The sequence below is a fragment of the Gavialis gangeticus genome, unplaced genomic scaffold (genome assembly GCF_001723915.1).
Source record: "Gavialis gangeticus isolate Ggan-Ray unplaced genomic scaffold, GavGan_comp1, whole genome shotgun sequence".
NCBI classification, from domain to species: Eukaryota; Metazoa; Chordata; order Crocodylia; family Gavialidae; genus Gavialis; species Gavialis gangeticus.
Genome location: NW_017728994.1, coordinates 48,998,937 through 49,016,594, shown reverse-complemented (window position 1 = coordinate 49,016,594; position 17,658 = coordinate 48,998,937). Strand labels below are relative to the sequence as shown.

Sequence of the window (17,658 nt, the reverse complement as noted above, 5' to 3'; positions counted from 1 at the left end):
GCAAACTCTGGGGAGATGACAGGGTTCCCTGAAGTTGTACTGAAAGGGGGACTCATAGTGTGGCTTCTCCAATCCCCTTCTTCGTGGAGGAGGCATGCTGTCTAACGAGCACCTTCCTGACAGCTGGGGTATACATCTAAAGAATTGGGAAAGCAGCATCTCCAGCCCTGGCACATCACTTTTTGCCTCTAATTTGAGGAGCTGCCATCTTGGGAAGCCCGTATCCAGGGTTGGAAAGGCTGGATCATGCTGAGGTCCTGAGGACTTTCTGCCTCCCTGGGCTCCAAGAACGGTCTGGGTGCTCAGCAACACTTTAACTGACTGGGTGGATTTCTGGAGCTGGTCACCCAAGATCCCAGGGTCTTGGGCTCTGTGCTTTGGTTCCCCATCAGCAGATGGCAAAGCTAATGCTTCTTGCCTCCGTCCTGTGCCTGAGTGAGTGCTGGGGCAGTGCCCAGTGGACAGAGAGCTCAGGTGATGTTGCAGAACCTCATGCATTGCTGGCTTTCCCCCACATTTGCTTCCTTGTGGCCCCTGCCCCTCTACTGCCTGGCTTAACACTTGAATACCTGGCTGCTGCACCCTGCTCAATGCCTGTTGTGTTCTGCAGGTGACGGCGTTCGAAGCTACATCTCCGGGCCTCCTGGGCCTCCAGGGCCGCGGGGACCACCTGGGCCGAAAGGAGATAGCGGCATCATGGCTGGGTCTGTATCTACATCATACAGGGGATCCCTGGGCACTGATGGATCATATGGAGGATCCTTGGGCACCGGTGGAGCATACAGAGGATCTCTGGATACAGGTGGATCCTATGACGGGTCCCTGGCCGCCGGAGGATCACGTGGCAGCTCGATGGGCAGTGCTGGGTCATATGGCAGCTCAAGGGGCAGTGCTGGGTCATACGGTGGCTCGATGGGTGCCGAAGGATCGCAAGAAGGGTCCCTGAGAACAGAAGGATCACAGGGAACATCGAGCTCGAGAGTGTCCTACAGCGAGTCCTTCACTGGGCCACTGGATTTCAATGAGCTGGCGCTGCGGGTGTCTGAGAGCATCCAGAGTGAGTATGAGATGTTCCCTCTCCAGGCTGGGACTCAGCTCCCACCGCAAGCCCTCCACACCCCACCCTTCTCACTTCACCAGGTCCACTCTGCCCCCCCCCCCTTCCCGCCCACACCACTGGGTCCACGTACCTTCCAGGGGAAGAGCTGCAGGCAGTTCTCCCCATGGGGCCAGCGACACCCAGAGCCAGGCACAAAGCAGCAGCTCCTGCCCCAATGCCCTGAGCCAGCCTGCACAGCCCTTCATCCCTCCCTGTGGGCTGTGCCTCCTCCCAAGGAGGACTCAGGTAATAGGGAGCAAATCAGACCCAGGGTCTGTCAAGTCTGCGCACACAGCACATGCACAGCATGGCTCCATGGTGCTGCCTTGACCTCCCCTCAGTGACACCAGCTGAGCTCCTTCCCTGGCCAGTGGGAGCAAATTACTGCAGAACCAGAAATGCTTGCTACAGATTGATCTGGGCCCTCTTGGCTGATTAAACACCAGCTGAGATTAATGGAGGATCATGTTTCCTAAGCAGAGGCCCCTGCTAGCTCTCACCTGCTGCCCGTGACAGTGAGAGCACCCTGGCACAAACACGTGCTCAGACCAACCAGGGCTCAACCTGGCAGCTCTGGGAGATTTGTCTTGTGCTATCAGTGAAATGGGCCCAGGGGCAGGGCTAGGTGCAGGCACCGCAAAAACCCGCATCACACTCACACTCGAGTGTGCCTTCACTCAAGTTGTGAGAAGTTTCCAGAGGAAACAAACCCCCACAGAACAGCCCCAGCCCCACAGCAAGAGAAATCCCATGTGGCGCTGGCCCTCAAATTCTCCCGTTCAAGGATCTGGAACTGGGAACTGGTGGTATTCCATGGACTTCACCCTGCAGGGCAGGAAAGATATTTAAAGGGGAGGAACTGTTTTTCCAATCACTGGACACTGTGCTTGTCAGTAGTAAAGGGCTCTGCCTCTCTGGCGTTGGACTTTAACCTCTGTGTTTGAATCCCCAGGTCGAGGTCTCCTCCAGGACCTGATGACTTACTCTGTGCAGGGGCCACCAGGCCCCCCGGGGCCACCTGGAGTCAGCAAGGTGTTTGCATCCTATGGCAATGTCACTGCAGACCTAATGGACTTCTTCAGGAGTGAGTGGCACTTCAGTCTCTTCTTGCTCAGCCTGGGGGGACTATTGTGGGCTTTTCAACCCTGTGGAGACAGCACTGAGCCCTCCCTCTGTGGCAGCTCCAGAGACCTCTGTCTCCAGCTTGCTTGACCCTACCTAGGCTCAGGGGAGAATCCTGATGGTATACGTGGTGGTGCGTCCTGGCCTGAAAGGCTGGGTCCCAGCCCCGTGAAGACTTTGCCAGTCTCTTGTACCAGTAGTGCGGGTTGAGCCTGTGGGCCCTCTTTTGCCATTCTGTAAAGCTCGTCCTCAAGAGTTAGACGTTTCCCCCTGATTCTTTCCTTACACAGACCAGCCTCCTATCTAGACAAGCCGTCAACCTGGCACTTGTCGCAGAGACTCATGGAGTCAGGTTCCTTTTGTATTTAAACAGTCTGAGCAGTTGCGGAAAGTTGTAGATTTTGCATTAAATCCAGAGCTCGCTTTTATTTATCCTTATAAAGAAGTGGCATCATTGAAACAGCAAAAGGAAAAATGCTGATTTAAATAAAAATCCCATTTTTTAATTTCTTTTGTAACCATCATTGCTTTTTCTTGGCCTGGCTGTGTGCATGGGAGTGGCTGTTCCTCTCTCAGCACGGGAGAGCCGCAGCCTCTGCATCCTGCAGGAGCAGAAACAGAAATTCACCTCACCTATGCAGAAGGAGCAAGTCTTTCCCATGGTCTGCCTCCTCCACCAGCCAGCACAGGGTTGGCACAACCTGACCTTGAGCGAGGACACCAGGGTTCACCTGTGACATTTCACCAAACTCTTTAGATAACCTATAGGGCTCTTCTGCCCCCAGCTAAGCGTGTCTGGCTCCCATGCACTCACAGCTGGAATGACCTGTGTTGAACTGTTTTCAACCCCAGCTGCCCGAGAGCAGCATCAGGGTAGTGACTCCATGTCTGACCTGGGGCTCTTACAGATAGCATCGAGCCTGTCCACTCACATTTAAACTAGAAACTCGTGTGGAATCGCTGAAGTGTTACCCTTTTGCAGCAAGCCAAAGGGCCTGTTGGCTGATCTGACTGATCCATGCTCTTGTTCATTTCCTCCTGCAGCTTATGGTACCATCCCAGGCCCGCCTGGTGCAAAGGGAGACATGGGTCACCCAGGTCCCAAAGGTAAGGACTGCAATCCTATGGCTTCTCACCCCCACTTCCAGGGACCTCTGCAGTCCAGCAAGCAGGGGTGGCCCAAAGGGGTCACCATCACTGTGCCCCTACCGAGCTCTTGCTGCAAGAAGCCATACACTTGTCATGCTGAAATGAAACCCATCCCTCTTGTTCTTCCAGGTGAACGTGGACCGATGGGGCCTCCAGGACGCCAGGGCCCAAGGGGACCGAAGGGCGAAAAAGGAGAGAAAGGTACGAATGTCACTGGGCATTCTCTCTGGGGACAGAGAGAGAGAAGGCACGTTCTAGCAGCCTGGGTCAGTGCTGAGATCCTGAGCTCAACCCCAGCCCTAGGGAGACTCCCTCTGTGCCGTGGGTCAGTCCCCTGAATACCTTGTCAGGAGAAGCTGGAACTTGGCCTTCACCTTCCTCCCTGAGAAAGTCAGGGAGAGTGAAACAGACTCCATTTGTGTCCTGCCTGCATGGCTGAGTCGGGCTGGGAGAGACCCCAGGGAAAGCAGCTACTGAAGGCATATAAGCATCTGCCCCGTAACCACAGCACTCAACCCAAGCACCCAGGAGGCTCTATGCAGGGCTGGATGCCCTCCTCTCTACTACTACCTCAGCCCACCATGCAGTTCAGGGGCACAGAGGAGCTTTCTGGGCCATGCAGGGATGGCTGAACCTTAGGGGGGTGGCCCTTTAGGGATCACACCTTAACTCTTACTGCTCCAAACTCACCCACCCAGGAAGGGAACCTTCAGACCCTAGGTGCCCTTATTGTGGCAGATCCTAACCCACATAGATGGGGAGCTGTGTGGAGGTCATAATTCCCCAGTCATTACAGGGCGGAGAGGGAGGGTGAGATCACAAGGCTCGATGGGAGGAATCTCAGCCCTCCTTGCCCAGGTACAATGGCAACAGGTCCTCCTAGAAACCAATGTAATGAAGCCCCCCAGTAAGGCCTACACAAAGGACTGAAACGCTGAGGGGTGAGCTGCCCTGGGGAGTGGGAGAGTGTCGCATGGGCATACGCTTCCTGAGATGTCAGTATTCATCCCCCACGGTAGAGGGTTGGTCAGGCAGGTGAATGACGTGTGTCCCCCAGACCTGCCAGTCTCCTGCAACTGCTGGAAAACTCTGTCCCTTCTGCATCTGACTGTTCAACCAACCCCTTCTTGTATCCTCCTCTCTCTCAGGAGAACAAGTCTACGTTGGCAGAAGGAAAAGGAGAAGTGCTGGGAGTCGGGGTCTGAAATAAGCCCACGGAACACCATTCCCTAGAGCAGGGGTCACAGCCACCTCTGCAGCCTGGGTACTGAATTAGCCTGATCCTTTCATGGCTTACTGCTCGCACACCCTCCAAGCCTGGCCACTGATGACATAGACTTATGCCATTTGATGCAGCTGTTGTGATTTGAATGAACCTCATTTATACATGCCCAACACTGGCCTGACCTGGGGGCGTCTGCTCCCATGCATTAGTCTCTGTGCTAATCCCCCTGGAACGTCTGCACTGAGAATTGTACCTGAACTCGTCGATTTCTGCTTCTTAAGTCTGACTTTGTGCATTGGTGCCAACTACTGAAGCACAGTGAAACCTGGTCCAACCAACCAGTTACGCACCCAGGGGAACAGAAAGGCCCACAGTCCTGGAGATTAAAATCTACCGGGCAAGTGCGTTTTCTGAGCCAAAGCTGTTGATCAGAGCTTGGGCCGGGGGGACTGGGAGGCTTTCAGGGATCCTGGAGCAGGATGTTCCAATCCCTCAGATGCCCCCAGCGATGGTTTTGCTGTACTTCTGTCCCCACGAAGGACGGCAGGGCTGGGCTGGTCTCTTTGTTCTGTCATATTCTCTTGGTGTATTTGTTCTATAAGCAACCATAGCTGAAGACAGCGGCAGGGTAAGGAGCTCGTCCAAGCATCTGAAGAAAGGCTGAAGCACTTGATCCCTCAGCTGGGAAGTCAGACGGGCCCTATATCAGCCAATGGGATGCATAATTCATCAGGAAGAGAAGCTTTAGTACAGTCAGCGCTCAGACTTGGGAAACGCAGTGAGAGACAGGCCTGATCCTGTCTGCACTATACCCCACCTCAACCCCTGGGACTTGCGGTGGAAGGACCATAAGCATTTGACTTTTGCCCACCTATGAACCCCGCACTGTCTTCTTTTATCTACATCCTTCCTTTTGGTGCACTTGATTCGGCCGGTGAGAGGTCCCTTCCTATGATGCAGCGACTGCCAACAGTTGACGTTGCATCCTTCCCACGTATCGGCTTTTGAGAGAGCTCGTACAGCAGCACAGTGTACTAACACACACGCGCAGGGGGCAGGTGCCCACACGCTACACAGGCGACTTTATCTGGCCAACCCCTTTTCATTCTCATCATTAACAGCATCACCAAGATGGGAAGGGGAATGGGGAACAATTAGAAATTCAGCACTTTTGTTAGACCCAATTTGCAGACTTTTTTTTTGTAAAGGTATTTTTATGATTCTTGTTTTAATTTGGAAGAACCCCCCCCCCCCCAAGTTTTATATTATGATCCTCATTAAAATGTGTTTTAACCCTCTGTTCGCCTGCTGGAGTTTACATTGGGCAATCGGCACTAGAGTCTGTGTTGCAATGGGCTGATGCTTCTAATAACAACAGGGTGTAGCCTGCAACCCCTCCCATCACAGACACAGCCTGAGAAATCTGGTAGGTTTTCAGCCCTGCCGGTCTCCATGCGACTGTTGAGGGCACCTTGCCTGTCTCCTGGTTGCTTGGACAGAGAACAGCCCAAACACCCAGCTTGCTTCTGAAAGTGCACACGTGACTTCTCTTAGTGCTAGCAGAGGATTACACCAGCGGCCCTGGGTTGAGAAAAGCCCCTTTGTCTCTAGCATCATCTTCACTTCTTGAGTGAGGAAGTCTATCATGTGGCTGCAGGAACAGTGCGATGGGAATGGGGTCAAGCAAACTGGCCGTGTGATGGCTTAGGTGAGAGGGGTCTGGGAACATCAGGGATTGAAGTGCTGTGTTTCGCTGCTGGAGTGTGTGTTACTTCCCGCTGAGCCCGCAGCCCTGGAGGCCTCCCATTGTTTCCGTGTGGGACACAGCATGAAGAGCGGGAGATGCTCGGATCTGCCTTGCCCCGTTATAGGTGTTAGACTGGTATCGGGAGGTTTTCTGCCTGCCAGGCCTGGGTTTAGCTCCCACTGACCAAACCAAATGAATAGGCTTTGCTTGTGACCCTTCAAAGCGTGAACCTCAGTCAACCCATTTTGTTCATTAAATCTGTGGAAAAGACACACTAAAAGGCATCGGCAGGGTCTGCACAGTTCCCATCTTGCTTTGTTGTTTGGTATGAGAGTGTGTCTGGCTGCAGCCTACACCGGTGCTCAGTGCCTCTAAGCGATGTGTGCTCTCGGGTGGGCCGCACCTGCTGGGAGGGGATGGTCTCGGTGAATTAAATTCCCTAGGAATGGTGCGTTGGTCTTTGGTGTTCATCGGTGAGCATGGTGTTTCCTCCTGGATGCTGGCACTCGGGAAACCTGCACCGCTTACTCCTGTGGCTGGACGAGGAGTGTGATCTCCAAAAGTGGGGAGCTGCAACGTTTTGTGGGTTGTTCCCAAGCTCTCAAGATGCCCCAGGGTGCCATGGCACTCTGGTTGGAAATCACTCAACTAAATAATGGCTGAAGTGAATGTTTTTCCCCTCTGTACTGCTACCATTGTCTCTTCTACCAAACAGCCACCGGTTTAGGCCAGGTAACAAGTGAGAGCTGGGTTTGAGTGGAAATATCCATCATCAATAGTTCATTTAAGTGCCTCAACCATATAAAATATCATCTCTTCTTAAGAGCTGCTGGTTAGAAATCAGGCCACTTGGGTACCGCAACACATTTGAATGTCTAAATGTGATACCTGAGTTTGAATCTCTGTGAATTGAAGTGTTCTTGAAATGACTTTGGTATTGAAAGAGCTGAAGTGATGTTGCTGCTGGGATGGTCCAGAAAGTAGGCGAGAGGCAAGAATTGTTGGAGGTGGTATCAACCATGCAGCTGGTCCAATAAAAGAGATCATCACCTACAAGGGTATACAGACTGATTTATCAATCGGTGACGGAGAATTAGCTCAAACAACCTGAGTGATCTGTCACAGTGCTCTGGTGGAAGTGCTTAGAGCAGTGGGTCTCAACTTTGCTAGCCTCAAAGCACCCCCTCTAGCCTCGTCACCCCTCAGAAAATGCCAGCTCTTGGCTTTCACTCATTTTTACTGCAGAAAAATAATAAAAAGCAATTCTTCTGTTGCAAAGAATTCAGGTCAGGATGTTTTTGACATTCTGGATTCCTATTTGAAATCTGAATTTATCTTATGAATCAGGTGCAGGTGTTTGCACCCCTAATATTGGTAACATTGCGTGGCACCCCAGGACACCCTTAAAAGGATCTCATGGCACCCTGGATGAGAATCACTGACTTATGGCATTTTTGTGTCCAGGCACATATGCTTATTGGGCTCCTCCTTCACTAAGATGGTGGCACTCTTGTCTACACAGACAGTTACTCCGCAGACAAAAAACACGAGTTGTTATTTGAAATGAACATCAGCTTCCAAAGATCAGGGGGGGCAGTCACTTCACACGGCCCCAGTGGTCTCTGCCAGTCGGATAGATGGTTTGCATTAAAGCTGTAACGTAGCGTTAATTCAATTTTAAATTCTGCCTGTTCTAAAAGACAACCAAATGAGCACTTCCTGGTCCTGTGCAATATCAGTCATGTTCCATCTTTCTGTACTAGCCTTGCTGGTCGTATCCTTCTCATGAAGTAGAATAAAGCTTCCCATTAAGAACCTTACGGAGCATCTCTCCTTGGCAAGAACAGCTGTCCGAGAGGAAGTTCATTGCGTGGAAGTCCATAGTGTGCGCGCTCCTGCCTCTGGGTGCTTGGGAGGGGCAGCAGGAAGCTCAGACAAATGTTTGGACACATGCAACTTCCTGATGTAGGTTGAGGCTCTGAGCTCATGCATTGAAAGAGCAGTCCAGAGATGCCAACCCAGCAGGTTGTGATTTGTGAGTGAATTGTCAATTAAATCACACGCTTGACACTCATTTGGAAGCTTCCATTTGCACCGGGGAAGGAGACGGGGCTTGCTGAGAACGTGAGGCGCTATTGTGAGTGGAAGAGAACTCCAGTGGTCCTTTGCCCTGATAAACTGCTGCCCCTTTATGCTTTGTCCTAGTTGCAGCGTTATGAAGCTCTTAGGAAAACCAGGGTGACCACACTTTTTTTGAAAGTGCAAGGGGAGTGAGACTATAGGACACCAGCTCAGAGATTGCTTCTGCTGTGGAAACTCAGTGAGGTTAGGCCTTGTCCGACTGGAAATGCCTGGCAATTAACTGTGGCCTTTATGTTCCATAAAGACAATAGTGTCATATGAACTCTAATTTCTCAAGACAGCTCAAAGGACTGCACTTGTTTAAGGAATGCACTGCAACTGGGAAGAACATCCTAGATCCAAACGTGATCAAACCTCCTCTGAGGCTGCAGCTGCTATTCCGGTGTCCTTTCGTGCAGTGGTTTGCAGACTTCCTGGGATAACAGATCGCAGTCAAAGCTTTAAAATTTCTTGTGGACCACAATGCACCCTTACCAGCCCCCTTTCACCTGAAGAGGTATGGGGGAAAGTTGTAATCTGCAGACAGGCTGTGGCCCACTTAATGGGTCTTCGCAGACCCTGCCCTTTGGGCCTCCCTGCTTTCAGGAAGTCAGTGGTTCACTGGTGACATTTCTGAGGAGGTACAATTGCAGGTGTTGAACAAGAAAGGTGGGAAGTAACACAAAAGGTTTTCAGAGACTTAGATGGAGGTAACTATAGTGTCATGATGTAGAAGTGAATTGCCAGTTAAACCACACAGAGAGGAGGAGAGGAGATGCCGCATGGGGAGTTATTAAACATCTGAGAGAGGGAACAGACTATTTGGAAGGGAAAGATTTGCTTGACTCTCCCCACCCCCAAATAAATCACTGTACAGATTTGGTACAGCAGCTGAATCAGATTTTCTGTTCCTTTTAGAGATATAAACTGTTTTAATGTTATATTTAGTACTGGTCATTTTATAAATGTGTAGCTTAAAAAGTAAAGGCCTTCAAAGACATTTCTCACCCCAGCATTTCGGAACAAACAGTTTTAAGGAACTTTGCATACAGCAACATAGAACATTCTAGTGATATGGTATATGAATTTACAACCATTACGCGATACACATGTATATAATAAAATACCAGAAATTAAGGCTACCTATAAAGTCATTTTAGAGTAAATTTTACTTATCAAAAAGTTACAAAACTGAAATCAAAACATGCATTTTCCAATTGCCTTTACTGTGCCACAAATTTAAACCGTCTGCATTGCCTAGGTAAAGGCTTGGCCTTCAAGGATTTCAGCATCCAAGAGTTCAACCAAACCTGGTCAAAGATCTATATTAATTTATAACCTGCTCATTCACATGCATGGACACTGTTCCCATGATATGAACATTATATGATGTTCACCAGTCTCACATTTAATGCAAGCTAGCAAAATAAAACAAGAAATGTTTACACGTGGATACCCAAAGAGACTAAAGGATCAGGCCTCCAATAACAGAAAGCAAACATTATTTTACAAATTTAACTTTGGCATACCAAAGTACAGTTCATAATACTGTCTTGATATGACACAAGCTGTAACCCTCAACAGGAGTGCGCTACAAGTGAACTTGTCTTTAATACATTTCCCACCTGCTACATGATAAACGTTTGTGATCTTTTTCAACTGTGTATCAGTCAAGTAATAACTTAAAGTCCACCTATGAACTTGGAAACAAAACCCTATCATGTTAGCTTACTACATGGCAAAACAAAAAAGCCCAGCCTCTTAAAGTAGTTTTTCTACATATTTAACTTAAATCCTTCTTTAAAATAAACTGACTGAAACAAAAAATGTCAAGACTAACATTTCTAGTCAGATCAGATTTCATCAATTCTTAGTTTATAAATGTAACCAGCCCCTCTCCACTTCTCTGGCGGAGCTTTGGTAAGAACAGAAGTATCCATCTGCCCGGTCTAAGCACTGCTGCAGAAACCAGGTGCGTTTTGCACGTTACCTTGTGAAATACATTCGGCAGCTTTTCTGTTTTTCAGTAGCTAGAACTAAACACCTCTAGCTTGTGAGGAACGTAACAAGCTGTGCATTTCAAAGTTAGCAGTTTTTTCACCTTTACATATTTTAGTGCAAAATATTTTAGGGTGAGGACTTATGACAAAAAATGGCAGTAGCAGCAAGAATGATTTCGTACAGTAACATATGCTGAGGATGGTTTGTAATAACGACACAGACTATTCCTATTGCAAAGAGTAATATATTGAAGTGTTTCAGGCACTGGATTCATGAAACTAGCACCCCATTTCATCATGAATTTGATGGATAAAACATGGAATGGAGGTTTGGTTGCTTTAGTTATATGCCAGAAGTTTTAAAAAAAATTAAAGGCATCTGCTGTTACTCATTATCTTTAAGCATAAGTCTATTTTTCTGCTTGAACCATGTGTTTGAAGAACTAATTTCTCCCTCAATTCTGAGTGATTTGTTCAACAACACAAAACGTTTAACCTCTTAACAGCACAGTTTCAGTTGTGGAGAAATCAGAGTCCAAAACAGTAGCATGTCTTTACTTAAATTCTTATGCGAATAACCATTTTGGGGGATTATATCTAATATGTTAGTCTTATTTTCTTATCTTCAATATAGAAGACCACATACTTTCTTAGATTCAAATACAAAAACTCTGTTTGTTCTTGAAACATCTGAAGGACATTGCTTTACCATGACAAACCAATGTCTGTTCTTCTATTTAGTTTTCTCCCAGTCAGAAAAAAAAAAATCCTGATAATGACACAGATTGTCTCCACTGAAAGCTATAAGCATCGAGGTCCTTTGATGTAGGCTGCAGATTCTGTCATGACAGAAGATGAAGATATGCAAATTCCCAACGTAAAAAACCTACACAGGCCCCCAAAGTTATGATCCAGTGGAGTGGAGGCTGGGGATCGGGTAGAATTTGGAAATGCGGCTCTGTGTTGACGGGTTAAGGCATTCGGATTCTCCAGTCATTTTGAAGAAAACTTCCTGTTCTTGGAGTTTCCTGGCAAATTCCTCTTCCAGTGTCTGAAAACAATCAGCAGAACAGATTGACACAGGACTATATGGTGAAAGTCAAAGAAGCCTCCTCTCCTGATGACTTATCTTATCTGCCCCAGATTCCTGCAACGCCATGGAAAACGAGGCGGTAATATCAAAGTGGGAGGGATGCTAACCTAGACCCCCAGCCTAGGAAAGAAAATGTCCTGTGTGTAGACTTCTCCATATTTATTAAATTCTGCTTGACAAACACACCCTACATCTCACAAGACTATTAACTCCTCGAGATAGTTTGAGTATTGTTGTGTCAAACGTCCCATACTTGCTAATGGCTCTCTGAAGCTTTCAGGTTTATTCACCTTGCTCTGTCAGTTTAGTAACAGCACTCTTGTCTACAGTGATTCCTTTTGTCCCTCTCTCATGCTTGGAGAGAAGGTACTACAGAAGTAGACCGCTGGCAAGCCTACTTTTTGTATGTGTTCGGTTTGTGTGTGTCTAACGCAGGTCCTATTCAGGGTGCTGGCCTCCTGCATTTTTGCACAGTATTCTAACACTGTTGGTCCAGGGCATTTTTTATCATGTCCAATTTGTGACTAGCCAGTTTCAAAATGTGCCAAATGATCTTCTGGCCTTGTAGTTTCCTTATAATTTGTTTCGATTACCTTTTTCCTTGGTCGCAGTTTCTCTCTCCATTCCTTCAGTTCTAGGCTGTGCTCTTCATCTAACTCTTTTAGTTTCTGAGTCTCGTGCTCGACCAGTAGATGGCATTTTTCATTCTGAAAACAAGACAACATAATCCTTAAGTAAAACTAATTCAGATTAGACAATTAACCATTTGTACAGTAACATATGCTGTCCTAATTCTTTTTAATTAGCTTACACTGCGTAATGGTGGCATAAATTATGACACAGTAATACAACCTGACTAATGCACTAGTATCAAAAGCTGATATTTCCAACAGAACCAGTGGTTCTGAGTTATTAAGTGTGGTGCAGTCAGATACACTACAAAGCACACTTCATACATGCAGATAACATGGCACTCAAGAGGATACATGTGTCATTCCGTGTTGGGCAATGCATCTCTTTTCTGAAGTCTGTTGCTAGGATTGAAGAATTGATTAAAAGGTTCTTTAGTTTAGAAGCAGGTTTCCAAATGTTCTACCCCTTGATTCCAGGAACAGAGACCAATTGATTTTGAGGAAGGTGTGGCGGGAACAGGGGACACATGTGGAAGCAGATGCAGAAGCACCACAATAAAAAGGAAATAAGACAATCCAGCCACAGAGGAACTTCAGGTTTCATTTCAGCAAGATATTCACAGATGCACCTAAGTGTAAACTGTGCAAAGGCCCAATAATTCCAGAAATGTGGGCCTACTTGCTCAGGTGCCTTGCTGTAGCAAACCTCTGACTTTTTAAAAGCAGTAACACCGAGGCCGCCTACACTGTCAGGTCAGGACTCTTTGTCTTAGGACTCAGTCCTAAGCCCTCAGGGTAGGCACTGATGAACAGTGAACAAAAATGGCTGGTGGTTTTCCTCTAGATCTTGAGGCTAGCTAGCAACCCTATTATGCCCAGAGCATATTTAATTTCTCTAATTTCTACAGGATGACGTGCCCTTCCCCATCATCAACTGTTCCAGCACTTAGGGATTCCTGAGGCACATCTGGGATAGTCATGCCCACCTTCATGAGGTGCTGGGAAAGTCAGTGGTGTAGAGCCCCTAGACCAGGCTCTGGGCTGCTGGAGAATTTGCTGGTGCAACAAGATGCACAAGCTGATCACTTCATGTTGGCTTTCAGTTTGCCTTCTGTTACTGAGGCAGGGGAAAGCAAACTGAATGGACAGCAGGTTCTGGTTTGCAGCTTGCAACAGTTGATTTTACACATTGAGGCCTAGAGAACTAAGACTGAGGTTCTTTAATACATAAAGTTTACGGATACCTGGAAACACTTCCCAGAAGCTCAGGTGCAACAGGCAGCCTGTGCTTTGTGAGACAGATTTGACTGCCTGCTGGGTATCTGCTTTTATAATGTCCAGCACAACTTTGAATTCAATTAACACAAGATGGTGCTGCCTAGCTCTGGTTTGAACACTGCTTTCTTTTTAAACTAAGTACATTAAAAAGCAATATCGCCAAAGGAAAGTAACAGTGAAGCCACAGCTTGGCAAACACTTTGAAAGTCAACTTCCCTTTACAGCTTATATTCTTTTTGTCTTTGAATCTATTTGCCATTATGCATACGAAGCTGGAGTACACTCCTTGAAAGAAATCTTTTAAATGTCTATACTGATAGATTATTAGAAAAAGGAAAAAAACACTTTTAAAACCTTTTCCTAATCAACACGCAGACTCTGGCCTTGTACAGACATTTTCTCCTGGGAGAGTCACTGCTCTTCCAGGAGAAACCATGGATGTACAGATGTTCAGGCTTTTTCTCCAATGATAATAATGTCCACTCCATGGGAAAAATAACCTGGGAATAACCAGCCTTAAATCACTCCCTAGAGAGTTCCTCTTGGAAGACTGAATGTCTGTACATGCTGTCTGCTTGGGTAGGTTGTATATTTATTAACTTGACTCATTTCATAGACTGCTTATTTTACACCCTGTTTTTTAACCTGCAATTGATGCAGTTCTCTGATGTTTGCTTCGCACTGGAGCTGAAGGTCCCGCATTTGATTTTCATGCTTTTGGTGCTGAGCCAACCTCTCATTCTTCTGCCTCTTTTCTTCTTGAACCGCAAACTGAAATTAAAAGCAAAGAGTGGCTCATACTGCATCTGTGCAAATATATCTTACAAATGGTTACATAAAGTTGTAAAGTACATTTTGGATTCACAATATAATCAGACAGAACAGCCTTGTGAGATTAAAATCATCACTTTCTGAATTCTGCCCTCTAACTCTGCTCTGGGAATGCCCTCTGAAGTCTCAGCTGTCAGACTGCTGCTCTGGCTTCATTCATGCTACTCCTTAAAGCTTATCACTTTCATGAGACCCACTGCATGTGTGTCAGTATACCTATGATGCAAATCAGCAGTGTTCTGCTCTTAAAGGAGTGTCCTAATTTGCACTAGCTGGGAATCTGGCTCTGTTTAAAATCTGACTTTATGGTTGTAATCCTTGTCTTTGCTTATCTCACCTCCTTTCTAGGCTTTCTTTTGAGTACTCGTTCTGTCACAGCTAAGGCCCTGATCCTGCAAAGCTTTGTACATGCTTTACTCTGCATATTGGCTAGACTTCAGTGGGATCAACTCCTGTAGATAAAGTCCATGCCGCATTTAAGGATTTGCAGAACAGAGCTTAAAGTGATATGGCATTCTCTCCAGGGCAGGACCTGCATCGTACTACTTGTACTGCTGAGGCCCCAGTCATTTTGGAGAGTATCTAAAAAGAGCCATCACTCCCATGCAAGGTTTTGAATGTATAGATCAGGGGTGCTTAACCTTGGCCCACTGGCCAGTTCCAGCCTGCAGAGCTGTGTTTTCTGGCCCATGGGGCTCCCCAAGGTCCAGGAATTTGACAGCTGGGGAGTGGTGGCAGTGTTACCTCCCACTTGCTTGCTGCCAAATTTCTGGACCTGTGAGGAACCCTGCAAACTGCATAATGTGCCCTGCATGCCAGACTATGCCACCATGTGGCCAGATGCAGGCCATGCACAGTGGGCTGGCATGCAGGGTCCCAATCCATGCAGGATCTGGCCCATACACTGACTTTGTGCCACTCATCCAGCTCATAGGGCCAGAAGGCCAGGTGCCACTGATACAGATCACTGAATAAAAAACAGGCTGTAAAAAAATGAGAACGTTTTTAGTGTCTCTGATTATACTCAGCTGGAAGGGGGAAAATTAGGTATTCGGAGTTATCTGATCCATAGCACCCGAGTCAGCTAACTTCTTATATACATGCAAGAATTGGAATATTAGAAACCATGATGGCACGCTGAATTAATTTGTGCAAATGCTTTTTATATGCAAGTGAATTGGTTGCTCTACGTCGATCCAACATATGGAACAATCAACTCTCTATGGCTTCAAACATGCATACTTCAGCAGGGCTGTCCAATCTTGAAGAGGACTGGTTGATGCTCACCTGAAAGGTCACTGAACAACAACACTGCTAAATCTGCTGGGAAAGGTTAATACTAAGCAACATGACACTCATGAATGCTGAGGCTGAATATTCAGTTTTCAGAGTTCCCTTTCCTTGATCATGGTTACTTACAATACCAGCTTCAAACTCTCATGTAAATTGTACAGCTAATACATCTCAGTCCATTTTAGAACACAACTTAATACTTATTGTGCTTCAAAGCTTCATTTGACTCTGGTACTTTCAGACCATTTAAACTGACAGTCTTATATTTATCAATCACCTGCTTAATCTTATCACGATCCTGGTCTGGAGTAGCTGAGGAGTTAATTCTTAAACTTTTCTTAAACATGGCCATTCGAGTCTTTGCTTCACTTCGCTGGATCTTAGGCAGTCTTGCTCTTTCCTGAGTTTGTTTATTTTTTAACTCTTCAATAAGTCGCTGGTTATATCTTTGCATTTGTTCTGTTTCCTAAAATTTTTAAACACAAGTCACATATTATACAACAAACATAATATGTTTAAAATGTTAGGCCTCCATTTAGCACAGCACTGTAGCAGGAAGTCCATTGTTTAGCAGTCCAGAGCCCAGTGAAGTCAGTGAGAGTTTTTTAGTTTACTCAAAAGGTCTTTAAAACAGACACTTCAGTGCTAAGTTAAATTGTGACCTTAGAATTACAGTCGATATTTTTTAAAAAGAAATTTCTTTACCCATGTTAAAAATTATACCTTGCATTATGAAAAAGGAACAACTTCAGCGTAATGATTTTGGACCTATGCTGCTAGACTAGAGGGGTACAACCTCTGGGCAGTATCACTTTCAGGTTCTCTTGGACTAACAGGGCTGTAATGTTTGGGCTCTGAATATTACAGGGAACTGTTTGTTTAAAACAACTTCTATTATTAGAGCAGAAAAAAATTTAAAAAATGAATTCTTTCATTTGGTCTTGGATTTTAGCTTGTTTTTGCAGAACTTGACTTTGACTGGACTGAATATGATCTAATTAACAGTGCTTATTTGTGAAAAATCTAGTTCATTTTAGGATGCTTGTAATATGAAAAATAACATGAAGGTCAACTACCAAATATGTGAAGCAAATTAGACTAAATGCCTCAATGTACTGATTCAGAAGAAAAACTGATATAGCGTGGAAAGGTAGCGGCATGAACTGAGATGAGTAAAGTGGTGGTGCAGGCCAGACAATTAAATAAACCACTGGAGGTTACAGTAACACAAAGAAAAGTGACACTAACTTTCTCATGTCTTTTAAGGAGCTGGTGCCTTTGCATGAAGTACTGATCTTTGAGTTGCTGTTTGAGAAGCTGGTGTTTTTCCTGTAAGTGTCGCTCTTCCAGCTCCCAGATTGCAGCTTCACGAGCTGGAGGAAGACAAAGGCTGTTTAGAAAGGACTAAACAATGCTGTCGTATTTACCCAAATATAAAGGTAAAAAAAATAGATCGCAAAGGCATTTTTAAAACAGTAACGCCTCATATCAAAGATAAGATTTTTAACTATAGTCTCACCTTTAACTCTGGAAGACCTTCATTTCATAGATTTAAATAAACTTTTAATATTTCCTTGCATGTCTTGTTACATATAAAAACAAAATAATCCAGTTTTTAGAAAGAGAAATTTGAGGACTGATACCTCTCATGAGTTGCTGCTTGTTATTCAGGCATTCACGCTCAATATTGGCTAGCTCTGTTTTTTGCTGCTGGATGATTTTCTTTAGAGATGCATCCAATTCTTGTTGCTGCTTCTGCACAAATTCTTGTTCCTGTTAGAAACCAATGAAAACAAATGAAGTTGCTGTTCTTCTATGGCATGTTACATTTTAATCAGTCCCAGAATAATTTTTCTATGTTCCTTTGGCCACTAATCAAACCAAGCACATTTATGAAAATCTGGGCTAAAATACATCTCATAAAATTATTCACTCTCTGTGCTCTCCACAAGGAGACAAAGGACAAAAGAATATGTAAAACATAACAAGACTTAGAAATGAGACCAAAAGCAACGAAGTAACCATCATCTGAAATTCATTCCAGGTCCCCCCACACAGCACAAGCTGC

General features: G+C 45.9%; 2 protein-coding genes across 4 annotated transcripts in view; one reads left to right on the top strand and one right to left on the bottom strand.

The window, feature by feature from the left end:
- Positions 1–4,891, top strand: part of COL17A1 (collagen type XVII alpha 1 chain) — a 64,276-nt gene extending 59,385 nt beyond the window's left edge. For both annotated transcript variants that reach the window (XM_019502770.1, XM_019502769.1), the window contains 5 exons: positions 611–1,057; positions 2,052–2,183; positions 3,266–3,328; positions 3,500–3,571; positions 4,519–4,891. In XM_019502770.1, the coding sequence (XP_019358315.1) occupies positions 611–1,057; positions 2,052–2,183; positions 3,266–3,328; positions 3,500–3,571; positions 4,519–4,580 (776 nt within the window). In that variant the 3' untranslated portion in view covers positions 4,581–4,891. The remainder of the gene's footprint in view (positions 1–610; positions 1,058–2,051; positions 2,184–3,265; positions 3,329–3,499; positions 3,572–4,518) is intronic.
- A 4,484-nt stretch (positions 4,892–9,375) lies between these two features.
- The window catches only part of SLK (STE20 like kinase), an 89,993-nt gene continuing 81,710 nt past the window's right edge, over positions 9,376–17,658 (bottom strand). For both annotated transcript variants that reach the window (XM_019502767.1, XM_019502768.1), the window contains 6 exons: positions 17,234–17,363; positions 16,839–16,963; positions 15,868–16,056; positions 14,112–14,237; positions 12,150–12,263; positions 9,376–11,514 (listed from right to left, as the gene is read on the bottom strand). In XM_019502767.1, coding sequence (XP_019358312.1) covers positions 11,368–11,514; positions 12,150–12,263; positions 14,112–14,237; positions 15,868–16,056; positions 16,839–16,963; positions 17,234–17,363 — 831 coding nt within the window. In that variant the 3' untranslated portion in view covers positions 9,376–11,367. The remainder of the gene's footprint in view (positions 11,515–12,149; positions 12,264–14,111; positions 14,238–15,867; positions 16,057–16,838; positions 16,964–17,233; positions 17,364–17,658) is intronic.